General features: G+C 36.2%; 1 protein-coding gene across 2 annotated transcripts in view; it reads right to left on the minus strand.

Moving 5' to 3' along the window:
• PPP4R3B (protein phosphatase 4 regulatory subunit 3B) overlaps window positions 1-11,791 on the minus strand; it is a 77,157-nt gene extending 65,366 nt beyond the window's left edge. The window contains exons 1-2 of one of the 2 annotated variants that reach the window (XM_074286964.1): window positions 11,418-11,791; window positions 9,987-10,042 (exon numbers count right to left, since the gene is read on the minus strand). In XM_074286964.1, coding sequence (XP_074143065.1) covers window positions 9,987-10,042; window positions 11,418-11,559 — 198 coding nt within the window. In that variant the 5' untranslated portion in view covers window positions 11,560-11,791. The remainder of the gene's footprint in view (window positions 1-9,986; window positions 10,043-11,417) is intronic. The other variant, XM_074286965.1, reaches the window with a different exon arrangement.
• Window positions 11,792-27,301: the final 15,510 nt, after the last annotated feature.

Here is a 27,301-nt window from a genome sequence, read left to right on the forward strand (position 1 = left end):
CTTGTCTGCTTCATGGAAAACACTGTTTCTACTTCACTGGAATATTATTACTTCCCCGGTTTACAAATTCAGCAAAAAGTAAAAAGAACGACATTTTATAATATTTTTCCACCACCATGAAAATTGGATAGAGAAGAAACTCAGAGAATAAAGAGTAGTGTTACTTAAGCTGGTTTTTTAAAACAGAATCAGAAGAGATACCACACAGATCTTCCTAAAAAAGATTTTTACAATGCTATTTTATTTTTAAAATATTCTTCTATGTATGAGAAGTGGAGGGTGGGCCTGTTGATAAAAGGTAGTAGTGGTAAATAAAGGAACACCAGGCAGAAGATGATTAGTTCTATGATTTAATCTGTATTAATGACAATGGAAACTCCCCCCACAGATAGTCTGGAAAGAGCTTCTTGGGGCACTGTGGAATAGTTTATGACCTGCATGTAACATATTAAGTGTGTGACCATGAACAAATCATTAAATGCTCCAACATCATATAGATCAAATGTTGATCTGTATGACTAGAAGGAATACATATCCTTGATTCCCCATATAAAATGTAACTGTTATAGAGATATATTTATCCTATAGAACTGGAAGGGTCCTCAGAGGTGATTTAGTCTAATATTTTGGGGATAATCTAGTCCAACTCTCTTATTTTAGAAATTATGAATTTCCACTGTATTTCTATACTTCATAGGGAGATCTAATAAGTTTCTTTCCAAAAAGCCTAAATTTTCTCCTCACAATTTCCACCTGTTGTACCTAATTCTCCTTTCTAGAATTAAGCAGAACAAATCATTGTATAAATTAAGAATTCCATGTCATATCATTTATTCATTTATCAAAAGAACAGCATATTAGAGTATATTTAATGTTTTACTAAAATCTAAGCAAACTATTATTTGCAGAATATTCTTGATCTAACAATTTCAGGAACACTGTTAAAAGGAAACAAAAGTTAGCCTAGCATGTGAGATCTTAGTGATCATTAATGTGTCTGGCAGGCACTGTGGAATGTTTAGAACTAAGAACATAGTCAGGAATCGAAGATGCCAAGGTAATATATTACATCCTGGACCATCATCACCAGTTGTTTTGAATTTGTCTTGCCACTGGACCTGGAATGACTCAGGAAGAGAGAGTGAGGCTGACTACTTTGTGAAACTGCCTAAATTCAATTCATGTGCAAGTCATCTCACCCATGACATTACCAATCTTCTTCTAAAAATGAGGAAGAACAAAGCTTCTTTCTACAAGTTCACCATCCAAACCGTTTTAATGACACTTTCTAGATCATATTTTCCCCCACCCCTGGATCTTTTTTTCTTTTTTTTTTTTTTTTAATACAGATATTTGTCTTTCTCAAATCCTATGAATATCTTTGCAGGTTCTTCATGATTATCACTGACACTAGCTTATCCATAATACATCTAATTTCTTTTAGTATCTTAGGACAGAGGTTAGGACTGATGATCTGAATTTATCAAGAACAAAAGGGAGCTCTCCTTTTATCAATATTTACCTTGGATTTCAATTATACATTATTTTTGTTCTGTCCCTTTCAGTTCAAAGATAATTCTTCTCAGAAAAAAAAAATTGAAGAGATTTGTTTCCTCTCATGCTTGTATTTTATCATTGTCCCAACAACTTTAAGTAGTCATCTCTTTTCTACAATGTAGCTTTAAAAAATCTAACTCCTTTTTTATTGTCCTCAAGAGTTTTTTCCTCATTATCCTCAACTTTTTGTAAGAATTCTGAGATATTTTTCTAAAGGGACATTTTAAAAACTATGCTGCTAAATGTCTTTCCTTCCATTTCATTTTCTTTATAATTCAGATCAGCTGAGGAGTTCCTTACATATTTCATCTAAGATGATTTTCCTCTTCTTTTCCTCACTTCTTTGTGTCTTTAGAAATTTATTCTTAAAAGGTCGCATAAATACCAAAATATTAATACCAGAAAATTGTGACAGCAAAAACAAAACAACAAGCATTGAAACAAAATGGATGCCTATCATCAAGGAAGTACTAAACAAACATTACAGTTAAATATGAGGAACTTATAGAAATCTGGAGAAACTTAGATGAATTGATATGGAGGGAAGTGAGCCAAACTAAGTAGAAAATATACATGATAACTAAAATAAAACACTAAAAATCACTTTAGCTCAGATTAATTGTAATGACCAATCCTTGTATAAGAATGAAAAAACACACTACCTTTTAATTGCAAAGTAAGGACCTAGCAACCAGAGAAGAATTTGGTCATTATGCCTTTAGGTTTTACTTGAATATTTCATGGGGAGGGAAAAGGAAAGGAGAGGAAAAGTGATTAAAGGTTAAATTACTAGCATATAAACAAGAAGCAACAACAAAACTTTTGGCTTCTTAAATTTATTAACATTTTTAAGAACTTCCTATCATTGGGAGTTACTTATTGGATCACATTTAAATTTCTTTTCCCAAAATATAGGACACAAGTTAGACTATGCCCCTCTTTTTATCCTTATCACAAATTCTAAGATGGGATAAAGGGGAAGGGAATAAGTATTTATGTAGCACCTACTACCTGGTAGGCATTGTATATTAACACATTTAAATAGTCATTTACACAACAGTAACCTTAACTCTTAATTTCTGGTGAGACTAAGACCTAGAATTTTTTTATGTTAATTCTTCCATCTTTTGAAAGATATTACTAAGAAAGCCTAAATATTATAAACTCCTCTATTTTTGAAGAACAGCGCATGCTACCCTATATCTCAGTTCTTGTGATGTTTCCCAAACTCTCAACTATTTCTTCTATTTAGGTTACCTATAATATAATTTATCATCAACATTGTTTCTGTTTCTGTCTTTGTTATCTTAACCTGAATGATCTTGAATGCTACCTGGTTCTCGAATTTCTTCATATATAAGTATAGTTTCTCTCTATATATTCTCTAGGTCCTACCTCTTTTCCCTTCTATATTCTTATATTATCTACCCACAACTTACTGGCTCTCCCTGAAATGAAGAAATGTTCGAGAATTAATACAATGACAACCCTTGACCAGAGTGAGTCCCTGAGATCTATCATTATGATGACAATGGTATTGAGGGAAGGAGTAAGAAAATTCCTAAGATCTTAAATCACTTTAGTTTTTGAAAATGAACTTTTAAGAAATTATTAGAAATATAAAACATTTTCACAAAAACAATGAAATGTATTTATAGAATACAATTTATGCATCCAATGTTAGCCACTGATAAGAACATCAATAACTCACTGAATTACTTCATTCCCTTACCTATTTGAAGAATATGCCAATATAAGCTATTCAATTTTCTTGCCAATAATAAATTTAGATTAGTGGGAATTCTAGGACCGGTGAAATCTTCATTCTTTCTCACAACTTGAATCCCACTGTTATTTCCAGGGATGGGTCTCTATGACTTATTTTCTGATCCTTTTCTACATTTCTGCTCTAGAAGTCATCTTTTCTTCTTCAAAATCTGACCTACTTTTTGACTTGCCAAAATCATCCTCTAGATTTTCAGTGATCTCACATTTACTTATTCCTCTGGCCAGTGTGGGGGAGGTAAGAGTTCCAAGAAACCCTTTTCTCACCTCTCATTTTTCTCTGACCTGTTAGATGTAACTATATCATAGTTAATCAGTTACAAAAGGAGGTTCTATCATTCAATGAAGATAAACCTCTGTCTTAATTCTAAACTAGCATCCAGACAAGCTGTAAAATCAAAATTGTACTGAAAATCTTAAATCTCTTATCCTCTAATATTTGATTATGAAGAAATATCTCCTTTTCCTCATTAACTGTGCTGCTTTCACTACATCCTTTCAAGATTCTGTTTTATGTATATCCTCTACTTATCTGTTATACTTGATCTATCTTGTGTGGGTTTCTCCTACCTTTAAAAGCATGTACATGTCTAAAACAAATAAAATTTTCTTTAAACTCTAGCTGCCAGAAGTACTCCTCAAGCTAAAATTTTCAGTTTATTTTCACTCTCTACCTGATCAAACAAACTCCAATAAAATATATACAAAACAAGTAGTCATGTCAGTCTTTGCTTAAAGACCACCAGTGAGAGAGAACTCAGTACCTATATAAGTAGTCCAAATTAAACGGCTCCCAACTGTGATAAGGAGTTTCTTCCTCCAATAACCTTAATTCTGCCTTTTCATAACTTTTGCATATTCTTCTGACTCTAAATTTGCAATCCTAGCTAGGCTCTTTAGGAAGAGACAGAACAATTCTAATCCTTTTCTCCTGACAAATCTTCAAGTTGTAGACAGTTTTCATATCCTTCCTATACCATCTATTCTCTAGGGTAAACATCTTCACTTTTTTCAACTAGTCTTCATATGGCACAGTATTAAGGCCCTTCACTATCCTGGCTGTTCACTATATTACCTCCTTTCCCTGCCTGAACTCCTGCCAAATGGTTTCTAATTCTTGCATTCTACTACTAAAGTCACCAATGATCTTCTTAGCTGTCTTAAGATTTTATTCTACTTGGTACAAAATTTGCTTCTGTTGAGCTTCTACTTGAGTTATATGAGGATCAGATAACCATTAAGGTCATATAACTCCAAAATCTCCATTTAAGAAGAAAACAGCTTTGAATATCTTATTTCTCAGCTGGCTGCATTACTATGAAATTTTTCAACCATCTGTCCATCCTCCCTTCCCCCCATCCTCCCTTCCCCCCACCCCAAAAACCTCTTGGAGCTTCCTTTTGAGTATTGTATTCCTCTATCAGATTGTAAACTCCTCAAAGAAAGAGACCATCTTTCTTTTTTCATATTTGTATACCACAAATTTAGCACAAACTCCAGCACATAGCAAGTACTTAACAAATGTTTATTGACTGACTGCAATCTTTGTTCTTTTCCTTCTGTTCACTACTTTCACCTCTTACATTAAACATTTTTCCCCCTAAAGGTGACAGTCTCACAAGGTTCAGACTTTGGCTTTCTGCTTTACTGTCTCTAAAAAGATGAGAAAAAGTTCTAGATCGAATAAATGATAAATGGATCTTTCTGATCAACAGAGTTAAGTCATTTAACTTCTGAGCCTGAATATTCTCATTAAGCAAAATGGGAACAAGTTCCCTGATTGTACTTACTTTCAAAAATCACGATAAAAAATACTTTAAACCTTGCAATGCTAGAAAAATATCAATTAGTGCAGGATATTCATCTTGTTGTAGATACAAACATTTTTGTGTAGAAGAGTCCTAAAATCTTCAGCCTCCATTCCAACTCTAGTTTGCTTACCTCCAATTTCATTCAGGTTTCTCTTTTCCTTGAACTTCATAAAAACATGGCCTATACCAATCTTCACCATCTCATTCATCATCAATTCATTCATTCATCAATTTTAAATTTCCTAACATAGCAAATTTCTTTATCATATGGCTATATTTTGCCAATGAAATATAACTCCTTAAATCACATTATGTTGGAAGTGTCAGAGGCCTTACAGATCAACTACTTCAACTTCTCATTTCAGAAATGAATAATTAGACTCAGAAAGGGGAACTGATCTTTGGGTCACATGGCAAATTTATGGCATAACCAGGGCTACAATTCAATATTCTTGACTTTTTAGATTGGTGGGGAGGGGGGGGGGGGGGAGAAAGGTACATGTATATTATATTTTTCTCTATTATCTGATCCAACCAATTGACTCCCAACTTAGTTCTTATAAGTTTACTAGGATACTATGCCAATGCTATATACAATTTGTTCATTTCACACCTTGGTATCCTTTCTTACAAGAATTAAATCTTCTGGTGAAGATTTTCTGATGGCCTCAATCTATAATCAATCCTTTCTTCCTCTGAATTTTGATTACAACAATTATCTTATAGCAGTTTAATTCTTCATCTCACCAAACAATCTCCCTAATAAGTGTATAACTCTTAGAAAGATAGGACTCTTTTAGACATGGCATATATATATATGTATACACTAAAAATATTTGCATATTTTTATATATTTATGTGTTACATTTATTTTTAAGAGACTGACCGGGACTAAATTGTTGTTTAGTCTTAAGGGAGACAGTTTTAGTCATTCCTTATTTCTTAATAACATTCGTACATTTGGTATCTGTTTATAATTGTTTTTTCTAGTATCTATCTTTTAGAAGATCCAATCAATTTATAAGCTTACTACTACTTGCTACTTGCAAGGCACTCTTTTAGAGTTATAAAAATATGAATCACTATCCTTTTGCATGTGGTTTTCTCAAAATTCAAAGTTAATTATTCCTAGTTTCTAAAGGTATTGATGGGAGTGTGTCAGACTTTGGGGAGATTTTGGCACCACATTTTTGCTATATTATCTTAACAAAAACATTTCACTAAAAACTTCTTAAAAAAATAAAAATACTTGCTTACACTTTTAGAAATGGGCAGGTACATTTAAATAGGTAATTTGGGAGAAAAAAACTAAGTAGATTATGAAGAGTTCCTAATGGAGGTGGTATTCAAGTTTAGCCTTTACAGAAGCCAAAGATTCAAGAGGGAAAGGTAAGAAATGCATTATAGATAGGTAGGTGAGACAGCCTAAATGAAGATAGGTAGAGGGCAACAAGAGTTGCCACAAAAGTAGTTATTAGCTACTTAACTAGCCTAAACATTGCCACTGCTTCCCCTCCCCAATCTCTGGGGAAAACCAGGAAAACCAAAGTTAACCAAGTCTTAGGCAACAGACAATTTAAATGCTGATCTGTAGTGACTATTACCCCTTGTCCTCCATTTCCCACTTATGTTATTCCCATTTCCTTTTACTTTCCCTTAGACTGACAGAGCAACATAAAAAAGACTGACCAAACCTGCTTTATGGTTGTTCTTCATTCCTTGAAAGTATATATATGTGAGTTTTTTGGAAGAGCACTATATACGTAAAGTTATATGATCATAGTCAAGTTATTTTAGCTTTCTGGGACATATGTTCTATCTTTAAAATCAAGGAATGTGTCACTTTCTATTGCCAGTCTCCTACCCTTTTAAAATGTTTGATTATGAACAACAGTATCACTTAACTATGGTATAGTCCTCAAAATGTAAAATTCATACAGATGTTTCTACATAAATTAGCCAAAAAATAACTATTCTACTTTAAAATAAAAATATTTAATAATGTCTTAAAAAGTAAATTATAGTACCCAACAACTCTGAATATTTCTAAAGCACTCTTTACATTAAAAATCCCTCTTTAGCAACTATGACCTATTTCCTCTTGATTCACCTTTGATAAAGAATTGTATAAAACATTGCCAGAGTCCCTCTTCTCTCACCCCCCAAAATCAATATATTTTAATAAAGAAAAAAGGCAATGTGACAGCTCTACAATAAAAGAGATGGGTTCAAATGCTGACAAATATATGCTACATGGACAAATCTCCTAGTGCTTACATCCATTCCTTTTAAGTTTCAGACTAGCTACTAACCTGCAAGAGTAGAGGAAGTTTCCATATTAAAAATTTCTAATACCAAGGAAATCAAAGGTCCAGATCCATCTCTTTCCCCCATCAGTCCCTACTCTAAATTCTACAATTCTAACCTATGTTAAAATACATAATTTTATTTTTCTATTTTCAATTATAATTTTAAGAGAAATCAAACATTTCTTTTTTTTAATGTTTCAACATTTTTTAAAAATGAAAATTTCCTCATTACTAATAAGCTATTACTATATTCAATATAAAGAAATAAGTCATACAAAACAGATTAGTTTCATTTATATATAAAAGACAAGATTTTGCCAAATTCACACTTAAAGAATTCTGAGGGATAGCTAGATGGCACAGTAGATAGAGCACCAGCCCTGAAGTCAGGAGGACCTGAGTTCAAATTTGACACAGACACGTAACACTTCCTAGCTGTGTGACTCTGGGTGAGTCTCACACACACACACACACACACACACACACACACACACACACACACACACACACACACACACACACACACCCTCTCTGATAAAAATATTCTTAGTAGATTATCTAAAGATTTAATCTGCAAGCATGTAATTAAAGCAACCTTAACTGCTGCAGAAAGGAGAGGCAAGAAATTATCCACGGGAAGTCTTAACTACTGAAAAGTTATTAAAATAAAAGCATGGAAACATTTAAAGAAAAGTGATTTTCCAGATAATATATAAGTAATCGTATTAAAAAATAGCTCCTTCCATCTCTATGGCAAAGAATCAAAGCTTTAAAATCTGTAGATATTTAGAATTAGCATAAATTACAAATTTTAGCTAATTCATGATAGCAGTTAGATATGTATGTATGTAATAATAATAAATATATAAACATTTAATTTAAAGGTGCTTCTACAATATTATTGGAATTTTGATATATTTGACAAAATTCTTAGATCCAGCTATAGAATTATAATTATAAGCTTTGTTATAAGGCTATCTTCCCAATGTTTTTAATAACTAAAGACTATTGAAGCTACTCTTAAGATGTAAAAATAAACTGTGGAAAGAATCACAGAAACTTCAAGTTGAAAGAGAACTTGGAGATCATCTTTCACACTAGTGGCTAAAGCAATTATCTTTTCTCATGGACTTTGTATTCACCTACACAATTTGCAGACACATGAAATTCATTGATTTTTAGAGCTGGAAGGGACCTCAGAAGACTTCTAAAGAAGGAATACCAACTATAACATACTCATAAGTGGCTGTCCAGTATTTGCTTATAATCTCCAAGAATGTAGAACCTTTTGAGGTGCTCATCTCACTTTTGTATAATTTGAATTGTTAAAGATTTTCTTACCTCTATCTTTAAACAGCTCTAATTGCTGTGAAGATTTTTCTCCTATTAGGTCAACATCTACCTCTTTTTCTAAGATGTGACTTTCCTTCTTTCACCAGAGGTCTCAAATAATGATATTATAAAAATAAGGAGAGGGGTTAGAGAACCACCAGACCTAACATTGAGTCACATTTATTTTGCCCTTACTATAATAAGTCAAGACAGTATACAAAAGGCGGCAAAAAAGACAAAATACCTGCCCTTAAAGGGCTTACATTCAAATAAAGACAACATGTAAAGGACTCAATAGACATAAGACATAATCAATATAAGTTGAACATAATCTGAGATGAGATCACAAATAAATTTTAACAGTTGATTCTCATCCTGAGAACTAATACAAATCAAATAAATAAAAAAATAGTGTTCTGTAAGAATTTAAGAAAAAAATTTCCATTAAAACATCTAAATACTAGAAAAGTAAATTATATAACTTATGATAACCAATTCTTAATGAAAGAAAACTCAGTCCTTCTCTTTGTACAACTTTTCCTCTTATTGTAGAATATTTCTATTACTATGCATGTACTATTCAAACATTCATAATTAAGAGTGAAAACTTGAAAGGTAATTGCAAGCTAAATGGAATTCTGAAATTCAGGTGTTAAAAACTAAATTCCACATGAAAGTTACTTTAAATAAACAGGCAAAAAAAGAACAGTTTTAATCCTTGTAGCCATTCTTGGAGATTAAAAAAAGTTATGTGAAACAAATAATTGAAAATACACAATACAAAGAACAGCAGTACCCACATTTTTAAAGTATTCTTCTATCATTATATTAATAATATACCTTAAAATGAAATTTAAAGGGTGTTTGCTACTTTTAAACTTCAATAATCCTTGATTCAAAGAATCCAACTCCACACATAAGACTCTCCTTGGTTTAAAAAAAAAAAAAAAACCCTTTAAACTGCCTTTCCAATAAAAAAACAAAAATAATTCAAATATGGAATTTTCATAAATTATAACCAAACAAATTTTCCTTTTTTTTTTGTCATTGAATTTAACTTGTAAAGTATATCATAATCTGTTATTTTGTTTAGTAAACACACTCTGTCCTAACAAGAAAACTTCATGAACTGTGCCTAATTCATACTTCATTGATCTAATAAAATAATCCTAAATGAAAAATATCTACTTGCCTGTTGTTTCTGATATGCAGTGTTTGGATTTATCTTTGATTCCAACAGTAGTGACCCTAAAAGGTGAGAAGAATAACATATTTAAATTTTCAACTTTAAAAAACAAAACAAAACAAAAAAATTCACAACACATGAAAAATCCTCTTGACTCTTCAGCCAACTAGACATCTGTTTTGAAGTAAAGAAATATGTTCCAAATCACATTTTCTCTACACTTTGAGCAAATACATTCAATTTAAAATACAACTCTTTGTTTTTCACACCTCCATCTCCCTCTATCGTCAAAAAAATTTAAAAAAAGGAAATAAAGGAAAATAAATGACAATTAAGAATCAGTTGAAACCAAAATTTTTTAAATCCCACATAACTCTTTTGGGTCAAGTTAAAAAAACAACTCAACAGTAATATCCCACCACACTATAGTAACAAAATCTTAGATCAATACAAAATTACAGTATTTCATTTATTGCTCTCACCCAATAAGACCAAAACTTGAAATACTTTGTGTACAGGCAGAATTGTGTGGCTATTTAAAACACATTTACTCCAGTGCCTACTCTTCTAGGACCTACAGATAAAGATACAAAGAATGAAACAATCCTTTTTCTGGAGGAACTCCTTCACTATTTAAAATAAAAAGTGCAAGAGAGTGCCTAGGAGAAAAAAGCCAAAGCTTTATTTAAAATGTGTTTCCCTAACAGCTTCACATTTTTTGTGTAGAGATTCCTGTAACCAAAGGTAGCAAATGACTGCTCTAAGCTTTCCAATGTTAAGACTTCGATTATAAATCAGCGAATACAAGTTTACACACAGTCTGCTTTGGGGTCTGTCCTGTTTGCAGGGTAAAGTATGCTTTTCATCGCGGCCTCCACAAAGGATTACTCTGGAGCTACCTCAGACCTAAGTGTGTGCGTGTGTGTGCACGTATCGTGGCAACAGTCTGCAGTAACCGATACCAGGCCCGAAGACTCTTTTGGATTTCCCCAGCACCTGTCGGTGGTGGCAATTAGGGCGGCGGGTTAAGAACAGCAATGTTGTTTTTTAATTTAAGGAAAAAGAATTTCCTACCAACCAAAGTTTCCTAACCCGTCCCTGAAACGTAATCAACAGGACCTCAGATTTCAAGCGGGGAACCCTCAAGGATATCTGGGAAACTTCCTTCCTTCGGCCCCACGGCTAAAACTGCAGGGATTGGAGTGGAAAGCACGCAAAATCCAGTCCTGTGGCCGAGGGCCGGGGGCCTGGAACCATAAACAGCTGCTAATTAGGAGTAAACAAGGGAAAGTAGTTTTCCCAGCTCAGTGGGGAAGAGAAGAAAAAAAAGGGTAGAAGCTCCTCATCAGGAAGCAGGGAGGCCTGGGGCCTAACACAAGCAGATCCTACCACCCTCAAGCTGCAAGCGACGTCCTTCCCCCGTCCCCGAATCCTTACCGTCGGACTCGGCCCGCACCAGGAGCGACATGCCTTTGAGCCGCTCCACGTAGGTAGAGGAGACGTGCCCGGTGCCCCGGTCGTCCCATTGCCGATCCTCATTCAGGGTGTACACCTTTACCCGCCGCCGCGTATCCGACATGGTGGCTGGCCGCTGAGCCTCCCCACCTCCGGCCGCCACCGCCGCCTCCTCCTAGATAGCTTAGTCCGAATCTCTCAGTCACGGGAGCACGCAGCGGCAGCGGCGGCGGCTCCGGACAGGCCGCTGTACACCATGGCTCCAGGGAGCGGTCGCACGCAGGGGTGACCACTGCTACGAGTCTCCAGCACCACAGTACCCGCGCTAACTTTCACTGTCTTCCCTCCCTCCCCCCAGCTCACACACACCCACCCTCCCTCCGCCCACCCCCCTGAAGCCCCCCCCAAGGGCTCGCTCGCTCTCTCCCGCCGCCGCTGCCGCTACCGCTGCCGCCGTAACCACTACAAGTCCGCCATCTTGTAACCCGATTCTCTCTGCCTTTCTCTTCCTCCTCCAGCGGACTCGCACGGGCTGCCCTAGCAGGGGCTACGGCGGCCGACGAGCTCAAAAGCGCCTGGCTGCTGGTTCTGCACGCGTTTCCTAGGGCCAATGCTGCAGGCAAAGAAGCGTTCTCGCGAGGGGGAAAGGGGTGGGTGGGAGGAGGACCAGGAGGCTGGTGAGAACGGGAATTCGAAGGGGAGGGGCAAATTCTGCTCCTTGCTCCTTCTACATCCTCGCTGCGGCTCTTTCCGACGAAGTCTCTGGGGAGCTCCTTTTGGGGCCGGGAGCGGACGAACAAACCGAGGAATTGATTTGTTTAGACTCGTTCGTTTGGAGGAGGAGGAAGCGGTGGAGGCTTGCGGGGATTGTCGGGGGTGACCGGATTGTGGGACCTCCCCGTCCACATTCGAACGGAGTGTCACGCCGGCCGGCTGGCAGTGTGATCTTAGGAACTCGAGGAGTGTGTATATTGGGGAGGGAATTGCTTTCCGCAGTGGGGGCGCCTCGTGACCGCGGCGGGGATGAGAAGGGATGTTTTTTTTACTACGTGAGACTCGAGAACTTGAACCCCGCCACTCAGGAATCTCTCCACGAGTCCCCGGGGAGGAAGGGCCAGCGGTAGTGAGAAGCGAAGTCCCACCTCGTCAACTTCCCGGGGTTGTTTGTGCCTTCCGGTCATAGGTCATAGTGCCCTCGGTTTCTTGTTTTGATAAAATTTGATGGGCAATGCATCCTGGGAGTTGTAGTCCTGTTTAAAAAAAAAAAACCCGGAACAGAAAATAACTATTGAATAAAGCCAACGTTTTAAGTGTATGTGGATCCTGAAATTGCAAAACCAAGATGGATTAGTTTTAAATAAGGTTCTCTCTGCATTTTACACCTTTGTTGGACTTAGAAATATACCTTATGGAGGTGCTACCCCTCCAAAATGGGATGTAACAAGCTTTGCCAAAGGTTTTTCTCATTGATCTTATCCTTTGAAACTTCGGTAGGTCGTCTTTTAATACTACTTGCAATTCCGGCTTTCGTCATGGAGAGAAGTTTGAAGAAGGGAATTAAAGTACTCATTCTAACCAACCCTTCCCCCCCCCCCAAGTTTTGTGATAAGAGCAACCATGCAAAGAAAACAGCAGTTTTGACTTTTCACACTATAATAATCCTTTCTATTCACTGAAAATCTTGAGTGGGAATAAAGTGAAATAAAGAGGAAATGCTGACTTTGGAGCCAGATTGGTGGCTTGGGGGCGTGTTTTTGGGCAGGTAACTTTTATATGAACCCTAGCTTCCTAAATTGTAAAATAAGAATAATGATAACTTCAAGTACTAACTCACAATCTTATGAGGCATGGAATAATTTATGAAAGGTGACCCAGAAATCTTAGTTTATAACTTTAAAACAGCTCATATTTAAATAGTATTTTGTAATCTGCCATCCCTGTGGCTAAATTATAAACTACTGAGGATACATATTTCAAACCCTCTAGGATTTTTTTTAAAAGACATTCAGGGTTAAGTGACTTGCCTAGGGTCACACAGCTAGTAAGCAATTAGGGCTAGTTTTGAATTCAGGTTCTTTGCATAGATATAGTGTTGTATATATTTCACCACCTATATACCTCTCCAGGACCCTTTCAAGGACAAGATGTGCTAACCCTTTTCTCCTTCAAACAACTTTTTGTTAATACCTCTAAAATCTCTGCTTAGGCTGATAATTTATGTTACTCTAAGAGAAGTTAATTTCTTCTGTACTAGAAAATCATTTATTCACTAAGTTCCTGCTAAGTACTATGGGGGCTATTACACGTAATACTAACCAAAATTTTTATAATACTTTGTGGTCACCTTATCTAATTTTATTCTCATATCAGCTTTTTTAATCCGCTAGTGCTAGTCCAGATGTATGCTGTTGTACAGTTACAGCTGTTGTTTTCCACAACAGTGGCTGTTGAGAAAAGTTAGATGAGCAATTAGATACTACATCCTACTTCTTTGGTTTTGACTTGTGCTTTGACTCTTGCCTGAGTTTTTCTCTAGATTGCCAGGGATATTACTTTTATCTCTGGCCACTTCCTGAACCACTTCACTATTGACAATCCTTGACTTTCTATCACCCAGCTTATCCTGGACCCACAGTCCATACCATCTTAGTCATTTGCCTGTGAATATTTCTGATCACTTTCTGGAGGTCCTGACTCTGGGTGAAGCAATCTAGACAAGACCTGAAATAGGGAGTAGAACTTTTTTTTTAAACAGATGAGGAAACTGAGCTTTGGAGAAGTAAAGCTATTTGCCTAAGGTTTAGTGAATGACAAGTCAAATAATAACACTAATTTCTTTTGATTCATCACACTGAAGAGACCAGTCTCTATGGAAGTTTACAGTTAAATAGCAGTTCTAAAATATACAAAAGGAACATTAATATAAGGCAAGATGCATCATATTTCCACATACACCAAATGTCAAAGCAACACATGATATTGTACCAGGTGCTTGTGTTAAAGATAAGGCTGCCCCTACCCACAAGAAGCTTACAATTTAGAATGGGAACAATGTATACATAAAATAGTGTTCCAAATGCTTAAGAAAGAAACTGTTGCACAGTTGTGAGTTTAGAATACTAGATTAGAAAGTTTTGGTTTTATTTAGACTAATGGGTCAGGCAAAGGAAATGTTGGCTTAAGTGGAGGTGTTGTAGGGATTTTGCCTTCCTTTTCACTTCAAAAGGACATTGTAGACATCATCTGGAAGCTTCTTCTTTGTACTTGTAGGACATCATGATCTAGTTTTGGGGGGAAATAAATATTTTTTACCAGCAGGAAAAGTGATTGTGATCCAAACAAATTTATTGCTCATGCTGGCTTGAGCTAGTAGATAAGAATATGTTATTGTCTTACATGAAACTGAACATATTCAACAAGTTGGTGTTATGGGCCAGAACTCTGAACTTGAAACAAAGGATTCTTACAAGGTACTAAGTGGATGATAGAGACAATGGTTACCTAATTTAGCATGGTTCAGTGTGACTGATTTAATCCTACCAGGAGATGTTACGGGCCAGAACTTGAAACAAAGAACTAATTGGAATTGTGGAGACAATGGTAAATCTAATTTATCATTGATTTAATCCTACAACAAATAATGGTTTCCTAGTGACATTAAGATTGGTTTGTACTCAGTGTTGTATGGCTCAGAAATGGTGAGGGGTCACCATTTAATTAAAAAAAAAAAAAAAGCTGGAGAGATCCTTAGAAGTAAAGCAAAGGGTATACCATCAAGTCCAGCGAAGGGAGGAAGCACCTTCTGGGGCAGGGTCAACACTTTGAATCCCAAAAGAAAATATCCCCACTCACCACTGACCTTCATCCTCATTGGCTAAGGATCTTACATTCTAAACTCAGGAACTACCCAAGAAATTGAATTTGACCAATAAGTACATAGTTGTCCATATTTAACTGAAATAGGGAGAAAATGATGTCATGGGAGGATAGCAGGAAGGGAACTTAAGTATGCCCTCTTCTCAATCTTCAGGCCTACTCAAAAACTCTGAAGTAGATGAAGCCTTACTCGATTTTCACAACTATCTTGAAAGATCTCACCTCATCTCCTTTAGTGTAGAGTATATAAGCTAGAAGCCTCAATCAGGGGGATTCGAAGAGAAGGCAAAGGTCTGGCTGCAGGAACTTAAGCTCTCAGAACCAAAGGGAACAATTCAATTCGATCTTCAGTCATCCTGGTGGCTGGCCTAGACTCCTTAACTTCCCCCACTAAGACCAAGGCCAGACTGAAAGGCTCTCCAGAAAGCTGCCTAGCACTAGGAAGGAGATAATAAAGGGTCTGGACTATAAGAAAGCTAATCAGGCCCCAGGAAAGGAGACTTTGAAAGAGATAATAAAGCATCTGGACTTTAAACCCTGGCTATACTTGTGGTGATTACTGAACTGAAAGGAAGATTGCTTCCAGAGACCCCAAGAAAAACCTCAACAGAGAACATTACATTTTAGAGAGAACATTACAAGTTGGTTTCTGCCTTTATTGCTGCAGGCCTTATAAAATTAATTGTGCTTCTTGGTAAAGACAGAATAAAGAACTTCACTATTGATTTCTCTGATTTGTATACAAAGTTTGCAATGAATCTAGCTTATGAAGCAAGTTTACCTATTTCTATGTGTTTCCCAGTTCCCCTTAATGTTAATGTTTTTGTTCTATTCTCTTCCCCTTTGTATACTTTGTTTATAGAGAGAGTAGTTTGCATCTTGTCTCTCCCATTATGCTGTGAGCTCCTTGTGACCAAAGCTTGTCTTTTGTCTTTTTTTTTTTTTTTTTTTAATATCCTTAGGACATAGCATAGTGCCTGGTACATAGATGCTTGTTGTTTTATTATTTAATCAAGTACATTTCACAAAAAAGTTTAGTTTCTTGTAAAGAAGCAAATTTTAAACTGAATGTAGAAAACCTAATATGTAAATACATATCAAATATGTAAATCTAATATTAAATATGTCATATAAATGTAATATCTTCAGAAATATTTTCATTGTATATGACTTGAATCAAATAATCCTTGTATATACTTAGCAATCTTAGCCTATATAAATTGCACTTTTTTTTTTTTTTTTTTTTTTTTTTTTTTTTTAAATTTTAAATTTTTTTATTTTATTTTATAATTATAACATTTTTTGACAGTACATATGCATGGGTAATTTTTTACAACATTATCCCTTGCACTTACTTCTATTCAGATTTTTTCCCTTCCTCCCCCAACCCCCTCCCCCAGATGGCAAGCAGTCTTATATATGTTAAATATATTACAGTATAATTTAGATACAATATATGTGTGTATAAATTGCACTTTTTAGCTAAAAATATAGTAGTGCAAATATTTTGTTGGTACACAATTCATCATAATCAACTAATAGCATAAATTTAGAGCTTAGAGGTATTTTAAGTCTAACTCCCTCATTTTACAGATAAAGAAATTTAGTCTGAGAAAGTTTAATTATTATGAGAGTAACAAAGCTGGTAAGACAGGATTTGAACTCTGGACTCTCTGACTTCAAGTTTAGAGTTTATGCTAACTAGTTGTCATATTTTTTGAAAAATAGTGTATTTATAAAGATTGTTATATGAAATACTCTGACAATTTTTGTTTTATTTAAAATTTGATTAGAAAACTCAAGAATCTTACTTTGGCTACTCCAATATAGTCTTTTTTAAAAGAAATTCAGTTTCATTTTTCAGTTACAAATCCTCCCTTTTCTTACTCCCCCAGCCACTAAGAAGGGGGGGAAAGTACATTGCAAATATTCATAGACATGCAAAACAAACTTCCTCATTAGCCATGTTCTAAGAACCAATATTTTGTCTTAATTGAATTCTTAAAATGTTATTCTGGGGGCAGCTAGGTGGTACAGTAGATAGAGAACCAACCTTGAAGTCAGGAGGACCTGAGTTCAAACCTGGCCTCAGACACACTTCCTTGTGACCCTGGGCAAGTCACTTAACCCCAGTTGCCTCAGCAAAGGAAAAAAATGTTACTCTGTAGATTTGGTTGATAAATATTAAACTAAAAATGAATAAAACTTGACTTACAGTTGGAAATACAATAATAATAAATAGATAATATGCATAGTACTAAAGGTTTTTATATTTGCTGTGAGATATCCCTTTATCACTTATCATGCACTGTTGATATTCATGCCAAAAATACAAAAAACTTAAGAGCATCTTGACCCTTCCTCTAAAGTGGAATGATTGTTCAATCCAAAGATTATGTGTAATAAGTAAGATACTATAATAAATATGGGATTTTGATTCCCTTGTGGCTTAATGTTTTCTTTTCTCAAACTGTAACAAGAAAGTTAAGTATGTAGATATTCTTAAAAGTTGCAGTTTGATATATGTCATGGTGAAGGTTATTTGTTTATTCAGAACTCTGCTTTCAATAATGACTTGAAATGAACTTGCTGATTTTAGAAAGTCCTAGAAGGATTTATATAAACTGATGCTGAGTAAAGCAAGAAGAACCAGGAAAACATTGTACACAGCAACAGCCGATTTTTTGTGATGATCGGCTATGATAGATTTGGTGGTTCTTAGCAGTTCTGTGATCCAAAGCAATCCCAATAAATTTTGGATGGAAAACACTATCTTGATCCAGAACAAGATTTACCTAGATCAATACATACTATTTTCACCTTTTTTTTTTTTAATATGGTTTTTCCCTTTTGTTCTGATTTTTTTCTCCTAACATGGTTTATATGGAAATATGTAAAAAATGAATGTATATGTATAACAAGATTTTTACATTCAACTGGGGAAAATAAAAATAATTTTAAAAAATAATTACTTGAATTAAAGCTTAATATACTAATAGCAATTAGGCAATACCCAGCATGAGATTTGCTAGGACTTTTTACTTTGTAATTAGTACAGAATTTTACTCAATCTGTTACTTTTAAGCAAATAGCATCATAATCAAATAGTTCCTAGAAAAATTAAAATCTAGAAATGTTTTGGTGTATATGATGTGATTAAATTGGACTTCTAGTAAAAAAAAAAGTTAAGCTGAAACATGGAAGAAAGTTCTTGAACCTACTTTATTAAGAGTCTGAGTATTTTAAATAGAAAGATCAATAGATCTGCAGTCAGAAGACCAAGATTTGAGTAGTTCCTTGCCCTTTTTACTAGCTGTATGATATTAGATAGGCCGGTCAAGTCAACATGCATTTATTAAGCACTTTTGTGCCAGGAACTTAGGATACAAAGACCAATATTATAGTCACTACCTTCAAGGAACTTGCATTTTGTCAGGAGAAAGAGCATGTATGTATTTAAAGAGATACTAAGTATATACAAAGTAAATAAAAGGTAATTTCAAGGAAGAAACCATTAGGATTTCCCCTTGGTGAAAGGGCCTCATATAAAAGTCAAACTGAGCTTTGAAGAAAGCAATTCTAAAGCAGAAGTAAGGGAATTGCAAAGCTCAAGATGAGACATTGTGTAAAGTATAGGACATAGGGCCAGATATAAAGGATTTTAAATTCCAAGCAGAGGAGTATGTATTTGATATCATGGGCAATAGAAAGCACTGGAGATTTTCAAGCATATATGTAATATAGTTTCATTTATACTTTAGTATCACTTTGGCAGGTTTGGGATAGGGAGAGCAGAATTAGGGGAGATTGGGAGCAGGTGGATCTGTAGGAGATTATTGAAATAGTTCTAGTGAGAGATGAAGAAAGCTTGAACTGGTCAGGAGGAGGGAAAGGAAGATAATAGCCATATGAGTAGATTAGAGAGGCATTCTGGACACAGACTGTATAAAACTTTACAACTCATTGGATTTTATTAACATTAAGTGCTTTTTCTGTATTGTCTTGTCTCTAGGAATACAATGATAGAATAAAAGAGTTCTTGCCTTTAGGAGCTTAGATTCGCTTGGGGACAAATGTATATATAAAAAGTTAAATACAAATTTGAGACTGCACAGGGGTTTAATATAAAGGACAATCAGCAAACATTTATAAAACTGTTAGGCAATATGGGAAATAGAGGCAAAATCAATAAACATTAGGCATCTGGGAAATAGAGGCAAAATCAATAAACATTAGGCATCTGCTATGTTCTTTAGGCAAAAGGCAATCCTTACCCTCTAGCTTATAATATTTAAAAAATAATAGCTTTTTTTTTTTCCAAAATACATGGAAAGATAATTTTCAACATTCACTGTAATGTTTGGGTTAGCTTTCTGGAGGTCCTCTGGAAGGGCTTTGGTCTCTGCAGGATAGACACCATGAGAATAGTCAAGAATAGAGTCTAGATTCTTTATTCTGGCCCAGTCTTGATCTTAATGCAGCAGGCATGAAAGCCACCACAAGGGTGGTCAAAGACAGAATGTCTATCTTCCATTCTTTCTTAGCCCTTATATATCTTGTTGTAATCAAATCATTACAACATACTGATTATGTGTAAACTTAGAGAACCATTACATTACCATACTAAGTATTAAATATATATGTGGCCTAGAGAACCATGATGTCATCAATTCCACTGAGTTAGCACCTTGTTTCAAGTATACTTCTCCAGAGTTCTGACTCTCTACATCTCCCCCTTTCTTTTCTTTTAGAACACAGGTGGTCATGTCCACACTGACTTTTCAGGAAAAGAGGTGAGAACACCAAAAAAAGGAGGGTAATCATGCCCTCCCTGACTTCTCAGGAAAGTGAGAATACCAAGCCAGATATTGTTAGAAGGTTTCCTCTGGCCAGAAGGGTCTTACTTGAAACATAAATCCATCAGCATGGGAGGTATTACACAAGCACATAGTAATACAACACAGGCTAGTAGTGATGTAACAAAAAAACATGAATGAATATGAGGAATTATATAAGTCCATAAATCCTAGAGATAGTTCAAAACCAATCTAGTGTCTATTACTTCATGTGTCCGGGAATCCAATGATTCCTGCAGATTTTGAAGTCCTGTAGTAGTCTCATTAACAATTTTTGATGTTCATGAGTCAATTGTCATCTGATGTTTCTTGGTCGTCTTCTCTCTCCAATGGACAAGGCGAATATGGCTGATTGGCACCCACCTGATTCCTTCATCTGCAGAGATACAGGCAAACCTTCTCCCCTAAGCAGTTAATCTATCTGGTCCCTTCCATTCACTACTTTCTGGATCTTTCCACATCACCTAGTGATTATCTAAAGATAGTGGAGCTCCTCACACTGGATACTGCCCTTCCAGTGGGTTATAAAATCTGTCTGCTGGAGCCAGTGCATCTTTATCAAAAATAAAAAAAATTAATAGTATAAAGAGCTAAATGTAAAGGTTCTCTAGAGTTACCTGTGACTCTCTTTTTGTTTTTGGAGGAGCATCTTGATGTTTCTGTTTCTCTTCTCTACTATTGGCTGTCCTTGAGGATTAAAAGGTATGCCAGTGGTATGTAAAATCTTTTATTGTGCACAAAAGTGTGCAAAATGTTTAGAAGTGTATGCAGGTCCATTATTTGTTTTTATTGATTGTGGCACACCCATAATTGCAAATGCTTGTATAAGGAAGTCAATGACCATTCAGGCTGTCCCTTTTGCTGCTCGTATTGCAAAAGTGAATCCTGAAAAGGTGTCTAGTACAACATGGATATAAGACAGATGTCTAAAAGATTTATAATGGGTTACATCCATTTGCCAAATATCATTGGGTCTCAAACCACAAGAGTTCTTTGTTAAGGGACAGGTCAATATTATCCGAGAGCCTCCACAGCTGTGGATCATGACATCTGAAGGAGCTGCAAGGCAACCTTTGCTGACACTGTTGTGGACTAGGTGTTGTGGACTAGGAATGAAATAAATTGGAAGAAGAGAGGTCAGACAATGCAGCAGCCTCTCAGTCAGAGAAGTCAGAGAACAGCAACTGTCTCTCAGTCTCCTTGTAACATCCTCTCACAAGAGGAGATCCATTCTGGGTTGGATATCAGCAGCTCTCCTGTGTATTCCAACAGTTCTTCCCTGGAGGGAGTCTAGGAGCATGGAAAAGAAGGCAACCTGCACAGCCTTTTACAATGCTCCTAGCTTTCTCTTTTGTTATCCCAAATTGCAGACGTAAAGCTCAAGCAGCCTGATGATATTTAGAATGAGATTCTTGGGCTACCTGAAATAAAGGGGTATTGGCTAACATGGTTAGAAGGCTATCTGCCTATGAATTACTATCAAAAATAGGACCTGGAAGTCCACTATGAGAGTGGACATGCAAGATATAAATCTTACCTGGATGCTTTCTCACTTGCTCTTGAAGTTCCTTAAAGAGCTGATATATATTGGAAGCTACAAATTTTATTTGGGTTGTGGCAATTCTTTGTACTACCCCTACTTAATAGGCTGAATGAGATATTATATTTACATTCCCTGGATAATAAGTAAGAGCTAGCATGATTGTATACAATTCATTCTGCTGAGTGGACTGAAAAGGAGTTCTGAATACTTTCTTTATGGTTAAATCATGAGAGTATACAGCACAAATATTTTGTTTGGATGCTTCTGTAAAGACAGTTGGTCCTTTAAGAGGAACTTTAGAAACTTTTTCTTCAAGAATCCATCTCCGGTCCATGATTTAGGCATAAAGAATGAGATCATAAATAGATTAGAGGAACAGAGAATAGTCTACCTCTCAGACCTGTGGAGGAGGAAGGAATTTATGACCAGAGGAGAATTAGAGATCATTATTGATCACAAAATAGAAGATTTTGATTACATCAAACTAAAAAGTTTCTGTACAAACAATACTAATGCAAACAAGATTAGAAGGGAAGTAACAAATTGGGAAAATATTTTTAAAAGTAAAGGTTCTGACAAAGGTCTCATTTCCAAAATATATAGAGAACTGACCCTGATTTATAGGAAACCAAACCATTCTCCAATTGATAAATGGTCCAGGGATATGAACAGACAATTCTCAGATGATGAAATTGAAACTATTTCCACTCATATGAAAGTGTTCCAAATCACTACTGATCAGAGAAATGCAAATTAAGACAACTCTGAGATACCACTACACACCTGTCAGATTGGCTAAAATGACAGGAACAAATAATGATGAATGTTGGAGGGGATGTGGGAAAACTGGGACACTGATACATTGTTGGTGGAGTTGTGAAAGAATCCAGCCATTCTGGAGAGCAATTTGGAACTATGCCCAAAAAGTTGTCAAACTGTGCATACCCTTTGACCCAGCATTGCTGTTATTGGGATTATATCCCAAAGAAATACTAAAGAGTGGAAAGGGACCTGTATGTGCCAAAATGTTTGTGGCAGCTCTTTTTGTTGTAGCTAGAAACTGGAAGTTGAATGGATGTCCATCAATTGGAGAATGGTTGGGTAAATTGTGGTATATGAAGGTTATGGAATATTATTGCTCTGTAAGAAATGACCAGCAGGAGGAATACAGAGAGGCTTGGAGAGACTTACATCAACTGTTGCTGAGTGAAATGAGCAGAACCAGAAGATCACTATACACTTCAACAACAATACTGTATGAGGATGTATTCTGATGGAAGTGGAAATCTTCAACATAAAGAAGATCCAACTCACTTCCAGTTGATCAATGATGGACAGAAATAACTATACCCAGAGAAGGAACACTGGGAAGCGAATGTAAATTGTTAGCACTACTGTCTATCTACCCAGGTTACTTATACCTTCGGAAGCTAATAATTAATGTGCAACAAGAAAAAGGTATTTACACACATATATTGTATCTAGGTTATATTGTAAAACATGTAAAATGTATGGGATTACCTGCCATCGAGGGGAGGGAGTGGAGGGAGGGAGGGGATAATTTGGAAAAATGAATAAAAAAAAAAAAAAAAAGAATCCATCTCCAATTATGTAATAGCCAGGTTATCTTTAATGGAGACCCATGTGTAAAATTTGGAGCTGTGGCAAGTAAAATTTGCTACTCTGGGATGGTTTCACAGCATACATTAATTTGTGCATTGGTATAAATGGTGTATATTTTGTCAGATCACATCTCAGATAATTGTACTACTCTCTCAATGGACTTTAATAAAACTCTAGCCACAAGCACTGAGTAAGGAGTAAGGCTTTGTTCTGGTTTTGCTGGGAAGTTCACCCACTCTATCATACTGTGTCCTTGCTGAAGGACTGCTGTGGGTGCCTCTTTTGTAGCAAAAACTGATATTTCCAAGGGGTTTTGAGTGACTCAACCTTGTTGCATAAAGCCAGTTCAACCTCTCTCAAAGCCTCTTGAGCTTCTTTTGTAAGCTGGAGTGGTGAGTTTAAAGCACTGTCTCCCCTTAAAATGTCATATAATGGTTTTAATTGATAGGTAGTTAAGCCTAACACTGGATGCATCCATTGAGTATCTCCTTCATTTCTGAAAGTCATTTAAGGTGTTCAACTTCTCTGTTCTTAAAGAAAATTTTTGTACTGTAAGCACCTTAAGATATACTTCATATCCTAAATATTGAAAAGGAGCATGTCTTTGAATTTTTTTCTGGAGCTATGTACAAGTTGTAGTTCCTTAGTGTTTCATGATCTTTTGTAGACATGCTTCTAACATTTGCTCCAGAGGTGCCCAACCCAAGATATCATCCATATAATGTAACAACACAACTTTTGGAAATGTTTTTCTTTGGAGTAAGAGCAGCAGCCACATACGTTGGACACATAGTAGGGCTATTTTTCATTCCCTGTGGCAAAATTGTCTCATTATATCTCAGCTAAATTAACACTGGGTACTGAAAAGGCAAATCTTTTCATTTTCTCCTATCTAGACTGATAGAATAGAAACAATCCTTAATGTCTATAACCCAAAGAGACCATCCTCTAGGCAATTGAGCAGGAGATGGAAGTCCAGGCTGAAGAGTTCCCATATTTTCCATCTGTTCATTTACTTTTCTTAAATCAGTCAACATCCTCCATTTTCCATAATTCTTTTTTTTTTTTTACAACAAATACAAGGGAATTCCAAGGACTTAGAAAAGGTTGTAAGTATCCTTGGTCAAGTTGCTCTTGTACTATATCTAATAAGGCCTGGATTTTATCACATGCTAAGGGCCACTGTTCTACTCACACTGATGTATCAGTTTTCCATTGAATGGGAACAGGTGAGAGTGCAGGCAGGCCTTCAACTGCAGCCCTGCCTAAAAAATCGAATTACTCAATTGTAATCCTAACTGCTGTAAGATGTCTGTTCCCCATAAATTGATGAGGACTTTTTCAATTACAAAAGGAGTAAAAACTCCTGTTTCACCTTCAAATATCCATCTCAAAGGGATAGCATTAACTTCAGCTGCTATTGATCCTCCTACACCAGACATATAGGTGTCTGCAGTAATCTTTGGCCAATGACTGGGCCAGCTGGCACCTCTAATGACTATATAATCTGCACCTGTGTCTACCATCTAATGGTATACCATTTATATAGATAGTGAGCATAGGAAGGTCAGATGTAACTGCCACTGTCCAGAATATTCCTGGATTCTGTTGTTGGGAGTCAAAATCTGGGTAAATATCCCTAAATTGCCTTTTAGGAGTATGTATCAGTAAATCTGATGCTACTACTTCTCTTGGTTGCTAAGTCACACATTGTCTACCTGTATTAGTGACTGGGATATTAGCTACACATTCCCCAGTTTCCCACATCAGTGTATGGATGAACACTGTTTTATAAGTACTCTCAAGAGGTGAAATGGTCAAGCCTACTGTTCCTGAAGGCAAAGGATCCATAGGCCGGACAGGGATATATTTCACCTCTCCAGAGGATATGTCAGTAGTCCCAGCTGCAAACAACTCTATTCTTCCCTAATTGTAATCCCTTTCTCCCATCAGGTTGCTTCTTGGCTGATTGATCATGTCAGAATACTGAACTTCCAGAGACTCTCTAGATGTAACATCAGCTGCCATCATGCTCCAAGTGTTTTTTCCCTGGGCCCTGGAGCTGGGCCCTGCTTCTAGTTTCCATAAGTCAATCTACATTCTGATGTCCGATGGAAGCTTCTGTTGCATTTTGGACATATGGTTTTAGGTCTTCTTCTCCCACCCTCTTTTTTCACTTATCTTTATGCCAACATTGAGCTTTCAGTGCCCTAATTTACCACATTGAAAACATTGATGAGTCTCTCTGGATCCCTTGCCAAAAGGGATCCTGTCTTCCCATGTTCAGATCTTGGGAAGTCTATATCATAGCCTGTGTATAAAAGGTATTTGTGTCCACTGAGGCACAGCATCTTATGATCTCATCTAAAGGAGCATCCTTGTGTGTAGTCTTAGTACAATTCTTCTACAAACCTCATTAGCATTTTCCTTAGCAAGTTGTCTTATAATTTCTGTTGCTGCATTTTCACCAATAGTTTGTATGACAGCTATCTGCAGACATCCCATGAAATCAGCAAAGAGTTTGCTTGGACCTTGTGGTATTTTCATGAAGGCTTCCCCTCTATCTTGTCTTCCTGGGAGGGTGCCCCATGCTTTGATAGTAGCAGAAGCAGTTTGCTCATATGCTGCTATAGGGTAATTAATCTGCTCTAAAATGTCTACAAAAGGATCAAAACCTGCTAGTTGTTCAGAGGTGACTGGTATATTAACTCCGGGTTGCCTATTTCGTAGGGCTTGTATACTACAGAATTCAGAAAGCCACAACAAGTTTTATTCACATTCTAAACATGTCCTTGCTATAGATTTTCAATCATTAGGGGTTAAAATTTCAAAAGCCAAATTCTTTAATAATATCTTAACATAAGATGATGTAGACCCATAAAGAGTGCAAGCCTTTTTCAGATCTTTGATAATTTCAAAATTAAATGGAGTGTATTTTCTTTTTTCTTGATCTGAGGAGTCAAACTCTTCAATCACAGGGTATAATTCTATTTTTAAATCAGATGTATCCTGCCCTTCCTCTTTAGCTTTAATTTAGTGCTCTATGTAATTGTGTCATAGGTGGTGGACAAAACTTCTGCATGGGTTATTCTGATGGTATCACTGCCCCTCCCACTCCTCCTCTTCCCTCCATCCAAGATGGCAAAATTGAGGGAGAAAGCTCAGGAGATGGAGAATGCCCTAAGGGCACCTGCTGGGGTGTTACTAAGCTTTGAAAGTGAGAAGCACTACACACCTTAAGTTCATCATCCCTATTTTTGTCCAACTCTACATGCTTTTCAGTTGCTTTGTCAGTACCATTTCCTCCCCTCTCCCCTCTTTCTCCTCACACTTCCTTGTTTGGCTGTTCTTAGAACTTTTCCTTTTTTTTAGAACTTGTGGGATTCCTTAAAGCCAATTGTATTCTATTGTACATAAGGAATGTTTCTTCAGGAATTGAATCAGGACCCATAGCTTCATAATATTCATTTAGTTGCTCTCCCACTAGTTCCCACATATCTGGCTCTAATTTTTCTTCCTTAGAGAACTAAGGAGAAGTGCACTCTAATATATTTAAGAGTCCAGTGATCTGCTTCCAAGTTACCAACAAACCTTGCTTCTTTATTAACCTAACTATGAATTCTACATGCTTCCCTTGGAGTGGGAAAGACTCTTTTCTTTGTATTTGCCTCATTTTAGCTGAAAAACAAGTGACTAGTTTAGCCTTTACCAAAGTTTCCTGCTTGTCTATTTTTATACTCACCCTATTTCCAGGTCATGAGGACTTCTCCACTGAACTTATGATCATGTAAGTCAAACTACTGAATGTAGGTCATTACAAACACGTTTGGGCGCCAAAATATAATGTCTGAGCTAGCTTTCTGGAGGTCCTCTGAAAGGACCTTGGTCTCAGCAGGATAGACACCATGAGAATGATCAAGAATAGAATCTATATTCTTTATTCTGGTCCAGTCTTGATCTTAGTGCAG

Source organism: Sminthopsis crassicaudata, chromosome 2 (assembly GCF_048593235.1).
Source record: "Sminthopsis crassicaudata isolate SCR6 chromosome 2, ASM4859323v1, whole genome shotgun sequence".
Taxonomy (NCBI): Eukaryota; Metazoa; Chordata; class Mammalia; order Dasyuromorphia; family Dasyuridae; genus Sminthopsis; species Sminthopsis crassicaudata.